We start from the raw sequence: 21,268 nt of genomic DNA on the forward strand, positions 1-21,268 counted from the left end.
GTGTGTAAGTGAGGGGGGGTGAGGTTATTGGTATGGAGCTGTGTGTAAGTGAGGGGGGGGGGGTGAGGTTATTGGTATGGAGCTGTGTGTAAGTGAGGGGGGGGTGAGGTTATTGGTATGGAGCTGTGTGTAAGTGAGGGGGGGTGAGGTTATTGGTATGGAGCTGTGTGTAAGTGAGGGGGGGTGAGGTTATTGGTCTGGAGCTGTGTATAAGTGAGGGGGGGGGTGAGGTTATTGGTCTGGAGCTGTGTGTTGTGTAAATGGGGTTCAGTTGGGAGACGGTCATGGTTTGAATGGCAGGTGTGGAACACGGAGCCGTTAGCCCCAGCGCGCGCCGGTGCGCCCCCCCCCCCGTCCCCGCGCATGCGCGCTCGGGGGCCGCCGCCGCTGCTGACTCGGCGCGATCCGAGCGCTGGCGGCGGGAGGCGAATTCAACAGCCGGCCGCCCGAGCCAGTGTCTGAGGAGAAATAGCACTCGCTTCCCGACTCAATGATTCAGACCGTGGGCTTCTGACACTTTTTTAAAAAAAATCTCCTGCCTCCCCACCCCCCTCCCCTCGGATCCCCCCCCTTCTTTCTCCGTAGACATTTGCTATTTTCTTTAAAAATAACACCCCCATTCTCGCCTAAACATCGGCTGCCCACCCCCGTACATTTCGGCCACAGGCCTCGGGCTCGGATCACCCTAAGGTAAGGAGGAAGTTGGCCGTCAGCTTTTTAGGTAGAGAATTTGGTGGGGAAACTTGACAAATTCCTCCTCATTGTTCAGCGGTTGTCGAGAGAGCCGAGTTTACGCATCAGTTGCTGTGCCACGCTGATTGGAGCGCCCTGCTTTTTTTTTAAAAGGACAATCTAAAATAAATCCTTTTTTTAAAAAAAAGTCACCCGAGCTTGCCACAGATTTCTGACCCTGATCTCCTTTAGACCTGACGGCCTCCTGCCTCAGTCTAGTCTCTCTCCCCCCCCCCCCCCCCTTTAAAAGGACCATCAAGATCGTGTGGTGTTAAAATCCCGAGCAGTGCCACCTTACACAACAAAACCTCCTTTTACAGCAGACACCCCATGACCTCCCTCGCCAATTCCCTCCCAGCACAAAGACAACTTGATTTACTCGAAGCACAGACTTTACAGTCCTGAAATTATGTTTCTCATATCCGTCGACGGTATGTAAATCCGATGCAAAGTATGTTTTTAAATCTTTGGAGGAGGGGGAGGGAGAGAGAGAGAGAGCTGCTGTCTGTCCGCTCTGTGACCACGAGCACTGTTCCTTGGTGTCCACGCGAATCGTTTAGTTTTAAATAGTATTTCGGCTTTCACCCTCCCCCTCTTTGGTGAATGTGGTAATTTGTGTGGCTTCTTTTTGACGCTTCAGGGAAGATGTCCAGCGACAGGCAGAGGTCTGACGACGAGAGTCCGAGCACAAGCAGTGGGAGCTCGGATGCCGACCAGCGTGACAACCCGCAAGAGGAGAGGAAAGAACCATCCTCTCAACAACAACCGAAAAAGAAAGACCCCAAGGTATCCAGCAAAACCACAGCCAAACTCTCCACCAGTGCTAAAAGGTAAATATATCTGTTTCTGTACTCGAGCACCGGCATTTTGCCAATCTCGGTTGCACTCCTTTAAAGTCCTTATCAAATATGTCAATATAAACACTCCTCTCTTCATTTGCATATAAGCTTGAAAAGAGAACAATTTGGGGAAAACCGGCCTTAAGTGGGATAAATTGCCCTTGTTTGCATCGTTGTTATACCCTTTCACCCGTTTTGGACTAAATTATATAAATTGAAAAGCGACATGTAGTGAAAATTTGTGAAAACTTGTCCTGTTATGGGATTTGGGTTTAACGCTGTTGAGAACAAAGAGGAAGCAGCCATGTTTTCCACTCTGGTTGGGTGAGCTGCTGAGAAAAGGATGGTGATAGAGGGCACTATAATCGTTCTTATACATCTAAATGCAGCACAATGTTTACTAAAAATCTAATTTTTACATTTTCTTCAGAATTCAAAAGGAACTCGCAGAAATCACACTGGATCCACCCCCAAACTGCAGGTAAGTGAAGTGGATCAATTGGCAGGTTGCAAAATGTGATTATTTACCGTAAGTGATGCAATTTAAGTAAATGTGTCATGCCTGTAAATCCGTGTCTATTGTAGTTTCCTGGACACACAGGTATTTAATAGACAATTAATATCTTAAGTAGGGCATGAGTTGTGGCATAAATTATGGGGAGTGATAACTTTGTAAATAATAGACTTCTGTATCAGTAAATTATGTCTGTAAATGTCTGACAGCATGGTGACATCTTGAGATATGTAAAGGTTTTCTAGTGTTCCCCTTGGTGTTGCTCTATGTTTAAATTTGTTGTTACAGTACACATGCTGTTTTTTCCATGACTGGAGAAACTGCAACAATAAGTTTATGTTTTGGGAGGGGAGCGAATAACGTATTTGACTGTTGTAGTTGGATTACAATTTGTGTTGTTTGAATCCGGTGTTTTTGTCCAGCCTTTGAGGAAAATGACAGTTATTCTGTTTGAGGTGTAGCTTCTATACTGAACTGTTAAAATTTTAAATTTTACTTGATTAATCAACTTTTGACACCTTTTATTTGCTGTTAAAGTAATGCACATAAGGTATGCCTGAGAACTTAAAAGTTCTTGGTGTGGCAGAGGAGTGAAATAAGGTCATCTGTCTTCGTTCTACAAAATGAACGATGAACTGTTATTCTACAGAGAGCAAATGAGTTTCACAAGCAGCAATGCTTTTTGTATGTTGTTTGCAGGCTAGCGATACTTTTTCAGATTTCAACAGGACTTAATTTTACATTGTTTTGAAAAAAGTTTTTCATGTTGTCGAGCTCAAATATTAAATTTGTAAGATGTGGAAATCGGGTTTGAATGGAGCGCCTTAATGTAAATTTGTCAATTCAATTTTGGCAACTGCTTTATCATTTTTAGTAAAAAAAATTGAAGCCCACTTAGTCTGGATTTTGAAAATAAAAATTGTCATAATTGACCTTTGCAGTGCATGTGAAAAATATAATGAAGCAGAACGTTCATGGTTGATATTTACCAATTGGTTTTATGAGAAGACATTGGAATTTTGGTTGTCAGTCACAAAATGCTTTGACTTCAAGTCAAAGTTTTATTCAAAATACTTCAGATTTGTTGCTATTCTATATTTTAGACCAGTGTGAACTGGGGATACTGTGTTGCACAATTGGCTCCATGTTTTGGGAGGAAGTGGAATGGGATGCAAAGTTTGCTGGGGATGACCAAAGTTCATGATCCAATATTGACTTTTGATTAACAGGAATAATATTTAATCAAATCACTGAGTCTTTGAATTCAAATTGAAATTAAAACTTATTTAATGTTGTGATCTGGCGTCAAACTTTAAAGCTCCCTCAAAATTGAATTTGAAGCTGGACTTAAGTTCCTGTTTCCTTCTTGATGAAATGTGATTTTCACATGAAATTGGCATAATATAAAATGAGGGACCCATAAGCTTAAACCATCACACATTCGGCTCTTGTTTCTTGCATTGACACATTTATACTTTGCAACACATTCAAGATGAATGTCTATCGTGGAATTTTAAAGTCTCTGGTTTATGATACATTCCTGAAGAAAATAGCAATGCACTAAAACTGAGATCTTAATTTAAGGTGGAGCTGCTTTTGATAAATACAGACTAATTTGTGCATTCATGCTTTTTTAATTTAATGGAAGAATGACTTGAAGAAGCAATGACAGGCTGATAGTCTCCTGTTTTCTGTGGTTTTTGATTTATGTAGAAAATTTATCCATTTGGTGTTGACTCGGGTTTTAAAGCGAAAATGGCCAATTTCTTCTGGTCAGTAGGGAGAGGCTGTTTTCAGTGGTGGTAGCATTGACAACTGGAGGGCACAGATTGAAAGTGATTGATAAAAACAGTGGAGGCATCAAGAAATCCTTTTTCACGCAGCAAGTGATCAGGATCAGGAATGCACTGCCCGAGAGTGTGGTGCGGGCATCAAGGCGCTTAAAGGAATTGAAATTCCTTTCTGGCAATTTTTACAGGAACTCACATTTATATAGCATCATAATGGAAGAAACTTGTCCCAAGGCACTTCTTAAGTATGTAATCAAACAGAAAGTTACATCTGACTGGAGAAAGTACATTTATAATCGGTAACCAAAAACTTTGTATAGGAGGTAGTTCTTAGGTATACCTTAAAGGAGAAGAGAGAAAGGCATGGTGGACTAGGGAGGGATTTCCTGATGAGCCACAGAGGCGATGGTGCAATATAGGAAGAAGAGGGTCATAAAAGAGGCCAGACTTGGAGGAATGCATGTGAGAACTTGAGGAAACTGCAGTTGTAGAAGGAGCCCATTACAGGAGATTCTCCAGCCAAGACAGGACAGATATGAATGGATAAAAGCCAAGGGCAGCCCTACTCGGTTGGATTGCAGGAGTTGGTGGAGGATAGGAAATGTGTTCAACCTTGTCAAAGGCTGCAGACAGAATGAAGAGTGCTTCATGGTTGTAAGTCACATGGGATGCAATTTGTTGCATTGTTTAGGGGAGTTTCATTACCACACCAGGGATGAAACCAGATTGGAAAAGCTCAGATGTTGAGTTACAGGAAAGTTGGGCATGATTTGGGATGTGACAGCTCAGTTGAGGACTTAGGAGGGAAGTTGGGAGATATGGTGGTAATTTGCAAGGAAGTTGTGTGGGTTTCCAAAAGGGAGGGTTTGATTACACCGTAAAGATCAACTGAGGATTTTTCTTTGAGAGGGGATTACATCTGGCAGCTTTTTTAAAAAAAAGGTTTGGTCCTTGCAATGTGCCTGGATGCTCAAAATATATTCTAGATCTGATTTTAAGATAAGTACCATGTCTTGTCATTTAAAGAGAAAAAGTCGATGGAAAGTCCCTTCCATATGTTTTTGGGACAATGAAAGACTTGGGAGTGTTCAAGTGCCATTCACATCCTCTGAACCTTGCTCAGTGATTAACAGCCAACAGTCTTTGAAGTTAAGTCCTTGTCAGCAAGCATGATAGCTAATTTGCAGTCCAGTACTACATATCAGTGAAATAAATGAATAGTGGATCATTTTTGCTTGGTGTGATGGCCTGGGCATTTGAAGAACTTGGTTCTTTGGAACACAAAATTATGACCTGAAGACTACTTTTTAAAAAAAAGCCACCTTGTCTCCATGGAAATTCACAAGCAAGGTCTGCTTTCCTATTAGGGCTGTTCTGGCAATGGTGATTATCGATAGCAGTTCTAAAGCAGTCGCATAATTTGTGATTTCAAAGCAGCCAGAGATGATCTGTTACTCAACCTAAAGTTAACCATGCTAACGGTTGGGAAACTTCATTCCTTTGTTATTTCAGCCTCTGGAGTGTGTCCGTGGCCTTTGGGCTGGTTTGCACAAATGGCATGGGTGGGTGGAACTAATTAAGTGTCTGAGGCTTGGGTCTTTCAAATAAGAAACTTGATCTTTTTCCCCAAGAGGTGTGATTTTTTTTTTGGTGAAATTTATTTTGGGGCATAATTGAAGATAATTTTTTTTCTGGTTTACATTTATCAAGACACTATATAAACTTGTTAGAATATTATAACTCGAATATCTATGTATAGTGTAATTGCAAAAATAATCTTCAGTGTAATGGGCCATTTTGAAGTATGAGATGTTTATATCCTCTAATTATATTAAAGACCAGTGTTTATATGAAATGAGTGTTAAGAAATATGCTCCACAAATACCTTGCATGAATTGCTATTGCTTACAAAACTTGTGCTGTTGCTATACTCGTGATTGCTAGTATCGCATTAGGTCAGTGTGAGTGAATTATTCTAATACTTAGTAGTGCTTAGGTTTTAAGCTCTTGATTCATATTTTCACTACCAAAATGCCGTAAGGTCCAGTATTCCAAGAACAAGTTTGCATTAAACTCTGGTCAAGTGCAAGATTCACATGTCATCTTCATATTTTAAAAAAACGTACTGACTTTTAAAATCAATGCTGTGCTTTTTTTGTCTAAAGTATTCCTTGGCTTTCAGTTTGCTATTATTAAGGGTATCATAAGTTGAATAATAATAATGCTATCCAATTTGGGATTTTTTTCATGAAAACAACACCATTTAATATTTTCTGCTTTTATGCATTGCAGCGTATCTTGATGAAATAGAATGGTGTTTTAATAAATTCCTTAATGTTCTGTATGCAAATATTTCATGTAACATTTCTTCAGCCATCCAAATTGTTACACAACCAAGAAAAACTAGTCTATTTCGTGCCCTTTTGGCAAATTTGTACACTTACTGAATTCTCTGTGCCAAGAACTCTTGGACACAATTCTACCCATGTATCAAAAAATGGTTACAACATAGAGGAGGCCCTTTCCCCATTGCGTGATGGGTCTTTAAGACCAAATTAGCTAGTCCCATTCATCTGGCTTTTTCCCATAGCCCTGGAATTTTTGCCATTCGGGCAACTGTCCAGTTCTATTTGGAAAGCCATGATTTAATTCTGCCTCCGCCACACTCTCGGATTGTGCACTTCAGATCCTAACCACTTGCTGCATGAATAAGTTTTTTTTCATCATGTCACCTCTAGTTCTTCTGCCATTCACCTGAAATCGGGGTCCCCTGGTTCCCTATTCGTCTGCCAATGGGAACAGTTTCTCCCTACCTACTTTGTTCAGACTCCTCATGATATTGAATAGCTCTATCACATCTTCTTTCAAAACTTCTCTTCAAGAACTGTCTGAGTTTCTCCAAACTATGTATATAATTGAAGTTCCTCATCCCTGGAGCCATTCTCATAAATATTTTTGCACTGTCTTCAATGTTTTCCCAGCCACCCTAAAGTGTAGTGTCCAGTGTTTCATCAAAGGTTCACCATAATCTCCTTGCATTTGTAATCTACACCCATATACATTATTAACTGCTTTTGCAACTTTCAACAATTTGTGCACATATGTCTCCAGGTCCCTCCGCAGCTGAACCCCATATAGCAATTGTCTGCTTCATTTCATTTTCATTTTTTTCTTATCAGTCTTATCTTCCATCTGAAATGTGTTTTCCAGTCACGTGCCTGGAAACAGTAATTTACTACTGCTTCTGTTTCCTGTTACTCAGTGAAGTGTGTATTCATGTGCCCACTGTCCCTTTTATTCTATGGATTTAACTTGGCTGGCAACCTGAAGTGTGGCACTTTATGCAGTGTCAGTTTGAAAGCCATGTACCACATCATCAGCATTGCCCTCATCAACCCTCTCTGTTGCCGCTTCAAAAAAATCTCAAATTAGTTAAATGCTCTTTGCATTTCTCAAATTCATACTGGTTATCCTGAATTCATATTGTCCAAGTGAATAATTCTGTATTGGATTATTGTTTTGAAAGTTTTTGCATGACTGAGGTTAAACTGGCTAGCCTATTAGTGGCTGGACTTATCGGTGCACTCTTTTATTTAACAAGGGTGCAACATTTGCAATTCTCTATCCTTCTGGTACCACCCCTATATCTAAAGTACATTGAAGATTATGGCCAATGCCTCCACTAATTCCACCCCTTCTCTCCATATTTGCAGGTGCATCTGATTGATCCTGGTGACTTACCAATTTTACAGCTTGCTTTTCTAATAACTCTTTCAACTTTTATCAGTGTCTCAACTACTTCTTTCATTATGACTTTGCCAGTATCTTTTTTTCCTAATGATGGAATCAAAGTATTTATTTAGTAGCTAATCCATGCCCTCTGCCTCAATGGGTAAATCTCCTTTTGGACCCTCCTCAGCCCCAGTTCTCCTTTTTTACTATTTTAATCCTTAACTTAAGCTTTTAGATTCCCTTTGCTATTATTTGTCATCTCTTCTCAGGCTCTCCCTTTTCCTCTCTTTTTTTACTTGCCTCTGAACTTTTTACATTCAACCCGGTCCTCACCTGGCGCCTAACATCTCTCACAAGCACCCTTTTTTTCTGCGTCATCTTGCGCTCGTGTTCTCTCTCTCTCTGTCTCATGAACCATTCCGTCTTTAAATGCAGCCATTGTTCCATTCCAGCCTTGCCTCCCAATTTTCATTTCAAAGCCCAATTTACGTGGACCAGGTCAATTCTCCCTCCTGTGAATTGGCTCTCCCAAAATTAGTTTATTAGTTGGATTTCTATATAATTCAGATTTTGTTATTTAACCTATGTGTCTGTAAATGCTTTGTAAGCTTTTGTTGTTTTAAGTAGTTTCTTCATTTCATGCTAACTGTGTATGATCAGCTTTAATCTCACATGCAGTTCAGGCTTCAGCTTTATCAGTACAAGTTTTTAACCTTCCTTGCTGTGCTGATTTCACTGAAAAGCGTATTTCTCTTACTTGGATGGATGACCAACAAAAGAGCTGAATCGGGCAAATATAACATAGAATGTACAGAATTGTCAATTCAAAACCATGCAACATTTGACCATTTGGAAGCAGCATGCCATCCTAGATTTTCTTCTGCTGCTCGAGTATTTTTAGCTCAAGTTTGTGGCTACAAATATGTTTCTCCTTGTTTCTTTCTCCACCCCTCAGTAATGCAAATCTCTGATTTCTTCTGCCATGATACTAAAGTCCCCACCCCCAAGCTGAAAAACTCCCAGTAGCCTCATCGTGTTGTCAAGATGTGGGACCCCTCTCCACTCTACAACATGCCAAAATTACCCCCAGTGTGACCAGATTTCCTGCTCTTTATCCAATATGACCAAACACCTGGCATTTAACCAGGTAAAGTAACCAAAACTTCCAATGTTGAAAATGAGTTGAAGCAACATTTTTAAAAATTGTACAAATTTATCTGTTGGCCGGAATGTTACCACCATTCATGCCGGCAAATTTTTTTTATCCCATTGCAATGAATTTGGTTGGGTGCCAAATTCTCCGACTTCGCCGCAATGGGAGTGTGGCGTGAATGGTCAGTAAGATGACGTCCATTGATTTTTTTTTCGGTCTTTTGATGCTTCATTAAGTAATACTTTAGCATCTCCCACAAGTCTTGGCTTTTTTTTTGCCTGAACCTGTGACTGTGCTGGCTTTAGTTTTGTGTAATGTGAACATGTGCAGTGTACCCACTATTTCGGGTGAAGGTGGGGGAAGATTCAACACATTTAGAGCTTGCTTTGTGTCCCATAAATGTAATTGGCTCATTGTTTTTTCTCATTGCAATTGAGTTGGTTCTGCCAGAAAAATACTTTAATGCTGTTCACTCTGAATATCAGTATGTTAATTTTAAAAACGTAAACATTCCAGTAACTAACCACAATTGGACACTGATAGAGAGATGTGCATCGTCTTTCCACAGTTGTGTTCTTTCAAGTTGAGTACATTCTCCTTTGGCCACTGATGAACAACAAACTACAATGTGTTATCTCCAGGGGGCATGATATCCGTATTGAGTAAACACGAGATCCACTGACAATGAGCAATGCCATGGGAGAGTTAACAGTTGACGATGAAAACTCGTTAAAGCTACATGTTTGTTGGAACCTAATTTACACCCCCTTGACAATGGCTATGTGTCAATGTGGCCAGCACCTCCTAGAGGGTGAATTGCAGTATAGCAAATTTATGTTACATAATAAAATCCTGCATAAAGAATGTATAATGTCAAAATGGTGACTGACTTGCGCCTGAATGCTTTGGTCCAACAATAAGCAGTTGTAGTTGCCTGGATTTGCTAACTTTGAGCAATGATTTTAAAAGTGCAGGCCAGCTTGACCGTTGTGCTCCAGATCTGAGGTAACTGTAAGCAATGTCTTGGAAAATGGCAAAATGTATGCTTCTGTGGTGTGTTCTTAGAGATAAACTGGAACATGGTTGCCCTGTTCATCTACTAACAAGTTTGCACCATTAAGGGTACGGCTGACATCTTCCCCAGGCGAGTTGTATAAACAAGCCGTTTGATTTATTATTGTCGCATGTATTAACATTAGTTAAAAGTATTCTTTCTTGCGTGCTATGCAGACAAAACATACCATTCATAGAGAAGGAAACGGGAGAGTGCAGAATGTAGTGTTACAGTCATAGTTCGGGTGTAGAGAAAGATCAACTTAAAGCAAGGTAAGTCCATTCAAAAGTCTGACAGCAGCAGGGAAGAAGATGTTCTTGAGTTGGTTGGTATATGACCTCAGACTTTTGTATCTTCAGTTAGTTCATAATAGGAGCATACACTTTGCTATCGCAATCTTCCTATGACATTGCTCACAGTTGTCTCTGGTCCGGAGCATGACTGCTCTGCTGGTTTCAAAGTTCCATGTCTCGGTCAAAATCCTGAAACTTCTTGGGTGACTGTGTGTGGAATTTGCATGTTCTTCCTGTGTTTGTGTGGGTTTCCTCTGGATGCTCCAGTTTCCTCCCACAGTCCAAAGATGTGCAGGTTAGGTGGATTGGCCATGATAAATGGGGATAGGGCGGGGGTGGATGGGCCTGGGAAAGATCCTCTTTTGGAGAGTTGAATAGCCTCCTGCATTGTAAGGATTCTGTGGTTCTAATGCTCTGCAAGTACCTTCAGTATACAGGTTGCAGAGTTTTTAAAAAGTAGCTCACCACCACCTTCCCAACTACAATTAAGATAAGCAATAAATGCCAACAATGCCACATTTTGTGAATTAATAAATTAAAATGAGAACAGATCATCTGTTTATTTATATCACAACTGTTTTAGAACCTTGCTGTGTGAAATTAACTACAGTTATAACATTGACTGCACCACTTTGCCTGAGCAATTTGTGATGTCCTGAGGTTTAAAAGGCACAACATAAATGCAAGTTCTTCCTTTCAATTGTGATCAGTGTTTGTACGTAGGGAGCATAGCAATTCAGTCACACTACTAATTTACAGCGGCAAATATAGTTCTTGGCCGAGACTGAGCCATGTACTTCATATCAAAGTGGCAAATCATTGAATAGGTATACAGAGAATACAGTTGCTGCTGTTCTTGTACTCAAATATTCAATTGCCAATCTGTAAAATATCCAAAAGTAACTATTTATGCTGTTACAGAGTCAGGATGTTGTGTAGCTAGGGGGGAATCTTGCAGTAAGTGGTATTCCCTTGCTCTTGCTGCCCTGTCCTCCTGGCTAGAGGAGCACACGTTAATTTGGAAGTTACTATCACAAGCCTTGCCAAGTTGCTGCAAAGCATCTTGCCTGTGATGCACATTGCAGCTGCGTTGCACTGATAGTGGAGGGACTGAATTTTAAGGTGGTGGATGTAGTATTGAAGCAGCATTCATCAAGGCAAGTAGAAAGCATTCTGTGACACTCCTTAATATATGATGCAAAGGCTGTGGGGAGTTAGGAAGTGAGTCACTTGATGTAGAATACTTGTGGCTGGTCCAGTTCAATCTCTGGTCAATGATGACACCCAAAATGTTGATGATGGAGGTTCTAATGATCGTAATATTGAATGATTTGGGGAGGTGTTTAGACTGGACATTTGTTTGCTGCAAATGGTGCTTGATATTTATTAGTCCAAACATAAATGTTGTCCAGGCCTTGTTTCATTTTCTGAGGAATTGTGAAAGAAAATAAACACTCTGCAATCATCAGCAAACATTCCCACTTTTGACTTTATGATGGCAGGAAGGCCAATGAAGAAGCATTAAAGATGGTTGGACTGAGGCCCTTCACCCTGAGGATCTCCAGGAATGTTTTGGGGCTGAAATTATTAGCCTGCAACAAACCCAACTGTCTTCCTTTTGTATTAGCTATGATTAAGGGCTAAGTATCGAGAGACCAAGAAAACTATTGCAAATGTTGCCATGGGATATATTATGCCCACGTGAGAGGGTGGCTGAAAGATAGCACCTTCTTCAGTAATGTTCGACTATATACTTAACTGGAGTAGAACATGAACTTTTACTGCATCAGTGTGGCCAAATGTCTCCATTCTGCTGCAGAATAAGTTCTTGGGATGCAGATTTACCAAGTTTAACGGACAACCAAATGCTCATGACGCCATCAGTTTATATAATTAGCAATACACTTTAACCTCATGTTTCGTGAATTAAAATGCATATTGTCTAAGGGTTTTTAAAAAACTGCTTCAGTTATGTTGAAAAATTAACTCTTCAAATCAGTTTGGCAGGATGTAAATAGGTGAATTTATTTTAATTTCTGAGCTGCGCCACTTTTTTATGTTTTTGTTTCCTTTTAAAAATAATTTAATAGTAGTTGTGGCTTAAATAAAGTATGTCACCTGTGTTTACAAAATGTTGAAATTGAACTTTTAGCCTGATTGAGAGACACCTGATGTCGGCTGCCCAAAGAAATAATCTAAATTGATTAGTTCCTCTAGTCTTGGCCAGTTATGTTGAGTCATAAGTAAGATTGTAACCCCAGAATTTTTTGTTGAAACTTAATGAATTTTATCAGTGCCAGCCTGACCTTGCTGAATTAAGGAAGATGGTTAAAAATAACAGTTAAAAAATGAATTTATATTCTGAGCACTGTTCAACATAGCCTGCCTTTTTAGTGATCTGGGATGCCAACTAAGCAGGCTGCTATGTCCTGGATGTTCCCCAGCTTCTTGAGTGTTGCTGGAGATTCACACATCCAGGCAAATCCATCACCCTCGTGACTTGTTCCATAGTCAGCGGGTTTGGGGAGTCGGGAAGTAAGTTACACGCCGCTGAACTTGTGCGGAGTGCTCTACAGGTGTCACTTATCAGCCTGAGTTGGGATGTTGTTCAGACCCATCAGGCATGGGCTGCTTCATTTTCTTTGGCAAATATGTATGAATACTGTGCATTTGTTAGGGCACATCCCCACTTTAATTTTATGATTGGGGGGAATGGTGGTGGAGGAGGAAGTCATTAATGAAGCAGCTGAAGATGGTTGCCCTGAGAAACTCCTGCAGGGTGGATTGATTGGCTTAAACAACGACACCATTTTCCTTTTGTGCTAGGAATGACTCCAGTCACTGGAGAATTTGTCCTTGATTCAAATGATTTCACTTTTATCAGTGCTCCTTGTTGTTGTCTTAATGTCAAGAACAGCCCCTCTTGTTGGACCTCTGGAATTCAGCTTTTTTTTCTGCGTGAACCAAGACTTTAATCAAGTCTGAAGCCAAGTGGTCCTGGTGAAATTCAAACAGCATGAAGGATGGAAGGCTGTCCAAAAGTGCATTGACGAAGGTAGTTCTGGAGACAACAAATGCATGAATGAGGATTTCAGCAGCAGATGGGTTTGGATAGCAGAGGTGTAGAGTCTTTGGTCAGGATGTGGGGCTGGAAATTCAGTTTCGGTTTGAATAGGGCACAGAGATTGCTGATGCTCTGGTTCAGCCTTGATGCATTGGTAGCGGACAGAATTTGTAGGAGGGGCCAAAGATGATGCCTTTAGTCTTTCCCATGTTTACTGGAAGAAATAGTGCTTCATCTGCAGCCTTGAACTGGCAGCCTTGACTGCCCAAAGATAGAGATGGTGTCAAGAGAGGTAAGAACTGGTGTCACCAGTGCAGAGCACACATTAAAAAATGTGAACCAAACCTTAACCATCACAGCAAAAGATCCGTGTTTAAATAAAAAATATTTTTAGCATTCAGTTGTTTGAAGGGGGCTTGAGAAGTTTTCAGAAACATTGAGTGATTTCTGGGACCCCATTGGGTAATTGATGCAATAAGCGCACTGTAAAGCAGCAAATATTGTGTATCACACATCATGACACAAATTAATGTTGAAGAGGCCTATTGTAATGCCACCAAGCGTGTAGGGGTGCTTAAAATGGCCGTTGATTGAAATATCTATAATGTGCAAAGATGAAACTTTTAAGGGACCCAATATCAGCATATGGCTTTAATCAGATGTTGATATTGCTTGGGAATGTAAAATGAACTGCACCAGTGTTGATTTTTTCTTCATATCAGCCTTTTTGTGGCATGTCTAAATGGCATTGGCAAATTATGCTGACCTATACCTGCTAGAAACTAAGTTTGCCAAAACTCATTTCACAAAGAATCCATGCAACCAGCAGACAGAAGAAACTTTGATTCCATTCATTAGGGATAGATTTGAACTAGTATTAAAAGGCCAATGTCTAAACCTCTGTGCCACCCTGTTCCCAGAGATGTCACTTGCTTTTGTGAGGATGTATATTAGCCGTTTCTGTTCCTGGGGATTGATTCAAATAGCATGCCTTGAGAACGATCAAATGTTGTACCTTTATTCCCTCCTTCTTATAGGGTGAGTGTATAGTCTGTTTCCTTTTACTGTACTTCCTCTTTGGGTATAACTTTAAATGTTGCCAGTTGCTCCCAAAAAACTTGGTGAATTTCTGAACATCAGCAAAATATAAACTTTGTTAAATTTTGAGTTTCATATAATGCTGTCCTTATCAGCCACTTCCTCTCAATTAGATGTGGGTTGTGGTGTGGATGGCTTTGTCAGAAAAAAATGTTTTACACTCGCAACTTATGAACTATGGTATATCATATTTTACGAAGTGTTTTGGTTATGAACTCTCATTCAGATTCAGTAATTTTTTTACATGCCACTGCAGTCAGTTGCTATTTTATCTACACTTCTAATGATTATTTTGCACATTACAGGTAAATATTTGTTTAGAAATTTGGCCTTAATGTGATGGATGAGCTTGTTTGTTGGAGCTCACCACTTTCACCACCTGTCCTGCTCTCTCTGCCCCTCTTGTTGTAAGCAAGACTTCGAGAGAGGGTGAGGTGGCAAGGGTTTGGGAGAGGGAAGTGATGAGCAAAGTGGTGATTTGTTTTTAAAAGACTGAGCATATATATTAATTGTTCGAAGGTAAAAATTGGGGCACTACTATTTGGGAGTGTAGGTGTGTTTCAGATCATGATGCTTGTTGTCTTTACACACTTTCACAAGTGCAAGCAGCATCATCTGTCTTGAGCCCAGCGGTGCAATTATCCCACTTTGACAACTGGAGCCCTCAAAACATCCGCTGTACCAGGGCTATATGTACCCCACTTTGAGAACCACTGCTGATTACGATTTAAGTTCTTGAACTGATTCATAGGTGAAAATTATGGTGCATTGTTCAGGTATTTATGCTTCATGACTTTGTTTGGAGTTCATTATTGTATTTTGACATATCGGTGTATGTTTTGTGCGCACATATGGTATACACATATACCTTTCTTTGTATAGACACTGGCCAGGATCTGTTGAAGAACAGCAATCTTAATTGAATTGCCACTCTGCATGAACTTTCTCCTGGTTTGATACTGCTCTGTATTTTACAAGCCTAGGTTTGTTAGAAATGTGGAGTGCAGCATCCCTTGAAGAGCTGTTACAATAGAGGAGAGGCAAGTGTAGGAAGACAGGACATGTCCCTTTGAGAGCATAGCATAAGAAAAAGGAGTTGGCTATTGAGCCCTTCAAGAGTCCACTTACCATTCAGCGAGATCAACACATTTTTCCTGCACCGTCCTGTATACCTTGATGTTTTTAATATGTAGAAATTTATCAATCTCATTCTTGAACATGCTCAACAACTTGAGCTTCTACAGCCCTTTGGAGCAAAGAAGTCCAAAGATTCATCATCCTCTGAGTGAAGAAGTTCGTCTTCATGTCCATTCTGTGTGGCCTGCCCCTTATTCTGAGACCTGGTTCCAGACCCACACCATTGAAGGAAAACATTCTTCCTATGTCTACCCTGAATTCTTTAAGAATTTTGTATGTTTGAATGAGATCTCTTCTAATTCTTCTAAACTCCTGAGAATAAAGGCCCAGCCTATTACTCTTTCCTCAAGGGACAATCCCTCCATCCCATTTTTTAGTTTGATGAACCTTTGTTGATCCACCCTGTCTAATCTCTCAATTTTGTGAATCTGATTGAGCACCCCTCATTCTTCTAAACTCTAGAGAATACAGACCCTGTTTCATCAATCTGTCCTCTTTAAAACAATCCTGACATCCCAGGAATTAGTCTGGGAACCTCTGCTCCACTCCTCTCTGTGCCAAGTGTATCTCCCTTGGGTAAGGATACCAAAACTGCACACACCACTCTCGGGTGCAGTCTCACCCAGGTTCTGTATAATTATAATAAGACATGGTGGCAGTAGTTAGCACTGCTGCCTCACAGCAGCAGGGACCCAAGTTCAGTTCCAGCCTCGGGTCACTCTGTGTGGCGTTTGCACGTTCTCTTTGTGTCTGCGTGGGTTTCCTTGGGGTGCACCAGTTTCCTCCCACAGTCTAAAGATGTGCGGGTTAGGTTGATTGGCCATGGTCAGTTGGCCCTTAGTGTCAGAGGACTAGCAGGGTAAATACGTGGTTTAAGAGGATGGGGCTCGGGTGGGATTTTTGTCGGTACAGGCTGAATGGCGTCCCTTGGCACTGTAGGGATTCTATGATCTTTGTTCCTATATTCTAATCCTCTTGTAATAAAAGACAGCATACCATTTGCTGTCTTAAGAACATAAGAAATAGGAGCAGGAGTAGGCCATCTAGCCCCCCGAGCCTGCCCCGCCATTCAACAAGATCATGGCTGATCTGACGTGGATCAGTACCACTTACCCGCCTGATCCCCATAACCCTTAATTCCCTTACCGATCAGGAATCCATCCATCCGCGCTTTAAACATATTCAGCGAGGTAGCCTCCACCACCTCAGTGGGCAGAGAATTCCAGAGATTCACCACCCTCTGGGAGAAGAAGTTCCTCCTCAACTCTGTCTTAAACCGACCCCCCTTTATTTTGAGGCTGTGTCCTCTAGTTTTAACTTCCTTACTAAGTGGAAAGAATCTCTCCGCCTCCACCCTATCCAGCCCCTGCATTATCTTATAAGTCTCCATAAGATCCCCCCTCATCCTTCTAAACTCCAACGAGTACAAACCCAATCTCCTCAGCCTCTCCTCATAATCCAAACCCCTCATCTCCGGTATCAACCTGGTGAACCTTCTCTGCACTCCCTCCAATGCCAATATATCCTTCCTCATATAAGGGGACCAATACTGCACACAGTATTCCAGCTGCGGCCTCACCAATGCCCTGTACAGGTGCATCAAGACATCCCTGCTTTTATATTCTATCCCCCTCGCAATATAGGCCAACATCCCATTTGCCTTCTTGATCACCTGTTGTACCTGCAGACTGGGCTTTTGCGTCTCATGCACAAGGACCCCCAGGTCCCTTTGCACGGTAGCATGTTTTAATTTGTTTCCATTGAGATAGTAATCCCATTTGTTATTATTTCCTCCAAAGTGTATAACCTCGCATTTCTCAACGTTATACTCCATTTGCCATATCCTCGCCCACTCACTCAGCCTGTCCAAATCTCTCTGCAGATCTTCTCCGTCCTCCACACGATTCACTTTTCCACTTGTCTTTGTGTCGTCTGCAAACTTCGTTACCCTACACTCCGTCCCCTCCTCCAGATCATCTATATAAATGGTAAACAGTTGCGGCCCGAGTACCGATCCCTGCGGCACGCCACTAGTTACCTTCCTCCAACCGGAAAAACACCCATTTATTCCGACTCTTTGCTTCCTGTCGGATAGCCAGTCCCCAATCCACTTTAACACACTACCCCCAACTCCGTGTGCCCTAATCTTCTTCAGTAGCCTTTTATGGGGCACCTTATCAAACGCCTTTTGGAAATCCAAAAACACCGCATCCACCGGTTCTCCTCCATCAACCGCCCTAGTCACATCTTCATAAAAATCCAACATGTTCGTCAAGCACGACTTTCCCCTCATGAATCCATGCTGCGTCTGATTGATCGAACCATTTCTATCCAGATGCCCTGCTATCTCCTCTTTAATAATGGATTCCAGCATTTTCCCTACTACAGACGTTAAGCTGACCGGCCTATAGTTACCCGCCTTTTGTCTCCTTCCTTTTTTAAACAGCGGCGTAACATTAGCCGTTTTCCAATCAACCGGCACTACCCCAGAATGCAACGAGTTTTGATAAATAATCACTAACGCATCCACTATTACCTCTGACATTTCTTTCAATACCCTGGGATGCATTCCATCCGGACCCGGGGACTTATCCACCTTCAGTCCCATTAGTCTACCCAGCACTGCCTCTCTGGTAACATTAATCGTATTAAGTATTTCTCCTGCTGCCAACCCTCTATCGTTAATATTTGGCAAACTATTTGTGTCCTCCACCGTGAAGACCGACACAAAAAACTTATTTAAAGACTCAGCCATATCCTCATTTCCCACTATTAACTCCCCCCTCTCGTCCTCCAAGGGTCCAACATTCACTCTAGCCACTCTATTCCTTTTTATATATTTATAAAAACTTTTACTATCATTTTTTATATTAATTGCTAGCCTAGCTTCATAGTCTATCCTTCCTTTCTTTATCGCTTTCTTAGTCTCTCTTTGTTGTTTCTTAAATTTTTCCAATCACTTGTTTCTCCACTATTTTTGGCCACTCTGTACGCAGCTGTTTTTATTTTAATACTCTCCTTTATTTCCTTCGTTATCCACGGCTGGTTCTCCCTTTTCTTACAATCCTTGTTTTTTGCTGGAATATATTTTTGCTGAGAACTGAAAAGGATCTCCTTAAAAATCCTCCACTGTTCCTCAGCTATCCTACCTGCCAGCCTGCTCTCCCAGTCTACCTTAGCCAATTCATCCCTCATCCTATCATATTTCCCTCTGTTCAAACAGAGGACACTGGTTTGGGACCAAACTTTCTCCTCTTCCATCTGAATCAGAAATTCGACCATATTGTGGTCACTAGACCCAAGAGGGTCCTTCACAATAAGATCCTTAATTCTACCTACCTCGTTACACAATACCAGATCCAAAATAGCTCATTCCCTCGTCGGTTCCGTAACATGCTGTTCAAGGAAACTATCCCGACAGCATTCTAAGAACTCTTCCTCCATTCCACCCTTACCGACTTGAGTCTGCCAGTCAATGTGCATGTTGAAGTCCCCCATGATTATTGCCGTTCCGTTTTTACACGCATCCCTTATCTGCTTGTTTATAGCCCTCCCTACCTCAACATTATTATTTGGGGGCCTATATACCACACCTACTAGTGTCTTTCTCCCTCTACTATTCCTCATCTCTACCCATAATGATTCCACGTTTTGTTCCTCAGAGCCTATGTCATCCCTCAGTACTACCCTGATATTATCTCTTATTAATAGCGCGACCCCACCACCTTTTCCTTCCTGTCTATTCTTCCTAAACGCCTGATACCCCTGGATATTCATCTCCCAGTCCTGGTCACCTTTCAGCCACGTTTCTGTAATGGCCACTAGATCGTACCCACTCGTGCTGATTTGCACCATCAACTCATTTACCTTGTTCCGAATGCTTCGTGCATTCAGGCAAAGTGTCCTTATTCCAGCTTTTATCTGGACCCGCTTTGATGAGTCGCGAACACCCTCTCCCTCTACTCCCTTATCTAAATTACCGCCTTCATTCACTTGCACCCTCTCCTCTACCATTAATTTTGTAATTCCCCTTACCCCTGCATCCTCCACCCCATCAATTAGTTCCTTGATCCTAGTCAACTCTTCTAGCTCCCCTCCCCCCAACCTATCTAGTTTAAATTCTCCCCAGTAACCTTAGCCAACCTACCGGCCAGGATATTGGTTCCCGTGTGATTCAAGTTCCACCCGTTTTTTGTATACAGATCACCCCTGCCCCTAAAGAGGTCCCAATGGTCCAGGAACCTGAATCCCTGCCCCCTGCACCAGTCCCTCAGCCACACATTCATCTTCCACCTCACTCCATTCCTGCCCTCACCTTCCCGTGGCACAGGCAGTAATCCTGAGATTACTACCTTTGCTTTCCTCTTTCTCAGCTGTCTCCCTAATTCCCTGTACTCCCTTTTCATGACCCCTTCTCCCTTCCTACCCACATCAGCGGTACCAATATGTACCGCTACCTCAGGCTCCTCTCCCTCCCACCTCAGGATTTCCGGGACGCGACTAGCGACATCCTGGATCCCGGCCCCAGGGAGGCAGACCACCATGCGAGAATCCCGCCTACCTCCGCAGAAACGCCTGTCTGTCCCCTTCACCATCGAGTCCCCGATTAATACCGCCTTCCTCCTCTTTTCCTTAGCCTTCTGAGTTACAGGGCTGGACTCCACTGCGGAGACACGGCCACTGCTGCTTCCCCCAGGCGGGCTGTCCCCCCCAGCAGTACTCAAGCAGGAGTACTTGTTGTGCAGGGGCAAATCCACTGGGGTGCTCTCAACCACCCTAGCCTTACCCTTCCTGGCCATCACCCACTTGGCCTCCTCCCGTTGCCCTGGTGTGACCACCTGATGATAGCTCTTGTCTATCACCTCCTCATTCTCCCTCATCAGCCTAAGATCCTCGAGCTGCAGTTCCAGCTCCCTAACACGGTCCCTCAGGAACCGCAGCTCGACACACCCCTCACAGATGTGGATGTCCGAGAGGCCAGATGCCTCCAGGACCTCCCACATCCTACACTGGGAACAACACACTGGTTTCACACTCATACTGGACACTTTATGTCAAGTAAGACAGTGAAAAGTTAATAAGAGTGTAAGGAAACAAAAACTCACCCATGCTCGTCCAAGCCCTGTGAGCCAAAGCCCTGACAGCTCACTCAACTTCCCACTCACTCTGCTGCCCGCTGTATACTTTGGTGCGCTTTTAAACCCTCCAAAAACTTCCCCAGGCCTCTCCTGGCCCGACTTCCGGTTTTGAAAGAAACCTCCGATTTTAAACCCAAAATTAACTGAAAAAATAAATAATTAATTAAAGTCAGAAAACCCACTCTCTTACCCTCAGCCTGCTCCTGGGAACAAATCCCTGATATTAACAACTGATATTAAACCCAAACAACTGAGATTAAACCCAAACAACTGGGATTAAACCCAAACAACTGAGATTAAACCCAGAACAACTGAGATTAAACCCAGAACAACTGAGATTAAACCCAAACAACTGAGATTAAACCCAAAACAACTGAGATTAAACCTAAACAACTGATATTAAACCCAAACAACTGATATTAAACCCAGAACAACTGAGATTAAACCCAAACAACTGATATTAAATCCAAACAACTGAGATTAAATCCAAACAACTGATATTAAACCCAAACAACTGATATTAAATCCAAACAACTGATATTAAATCCAAACAACTGATATTAAACCCAAACAACAGATTAAACCCAAACAACTGAGATTAAACCCAAACAACAGATTAAATCCAAACAACTGAGATTAAACCCAAACAACTGAGATTAAATCCAAACAACTGAGATTAAATCCACAACAACTGGGATTAAACCCGAACAACTGAGATTAAACC

The 21,268-nt window shown here is 41.9% G+C and overlaps 1 protein-coding gene across 2 annotated transcripts in view; it reads left to right on the plus strand.

Annotated features, from left to right (window-relative positions):
* Positions 1-236: 236 nt before the first annotated feature.
* Positions 237-21,268, plus strand: part of ube2e3 (ubiquitin-conjugating enzyme E2E 3 (UBC4/5 homolog, yeast)) — a 161,278-nt gene continuing 140,246 nt past the window's right edge. Inside the window, exons 1-3 of one of the 2 annotated variants that reach the window (XM_078228509.1) lie at positions 237-690; positions 1,373-1,562; positions 2,002-2,052. In XM_078228509.1, the coding sequence (XP_078084635.1) occupies positions 1,378-1,562; positions 2,002-2,052 (236 nt within the window). In that variant the 5' untranslated portion in view covers positions 237-690; positions 1,373-1,377. Of the gene's footprint in view, positions 1,164-1,372; positions 1,563-2,001; positions 2,053-21,268 lie in introns of both variants that reach the window. The other variant, XM_078228508.1, reaches the window with a different exon arrangement.

Source organism: Mustelus asterias, chromosome 14 (genome assembly GCF_964213995.1).
Source record: "Mustelus asterias chromosome 14, sMusAst1.hap1.1, whole genome shotgun sequence".
Classification (NCBI taxonomy): domain Eukaryota; kingdom Metazoa; phylum Chordata; class Chondrichthyes; order Carcharhiniformes; family Triakidae; genus Mustelus; species Mustelus asterias.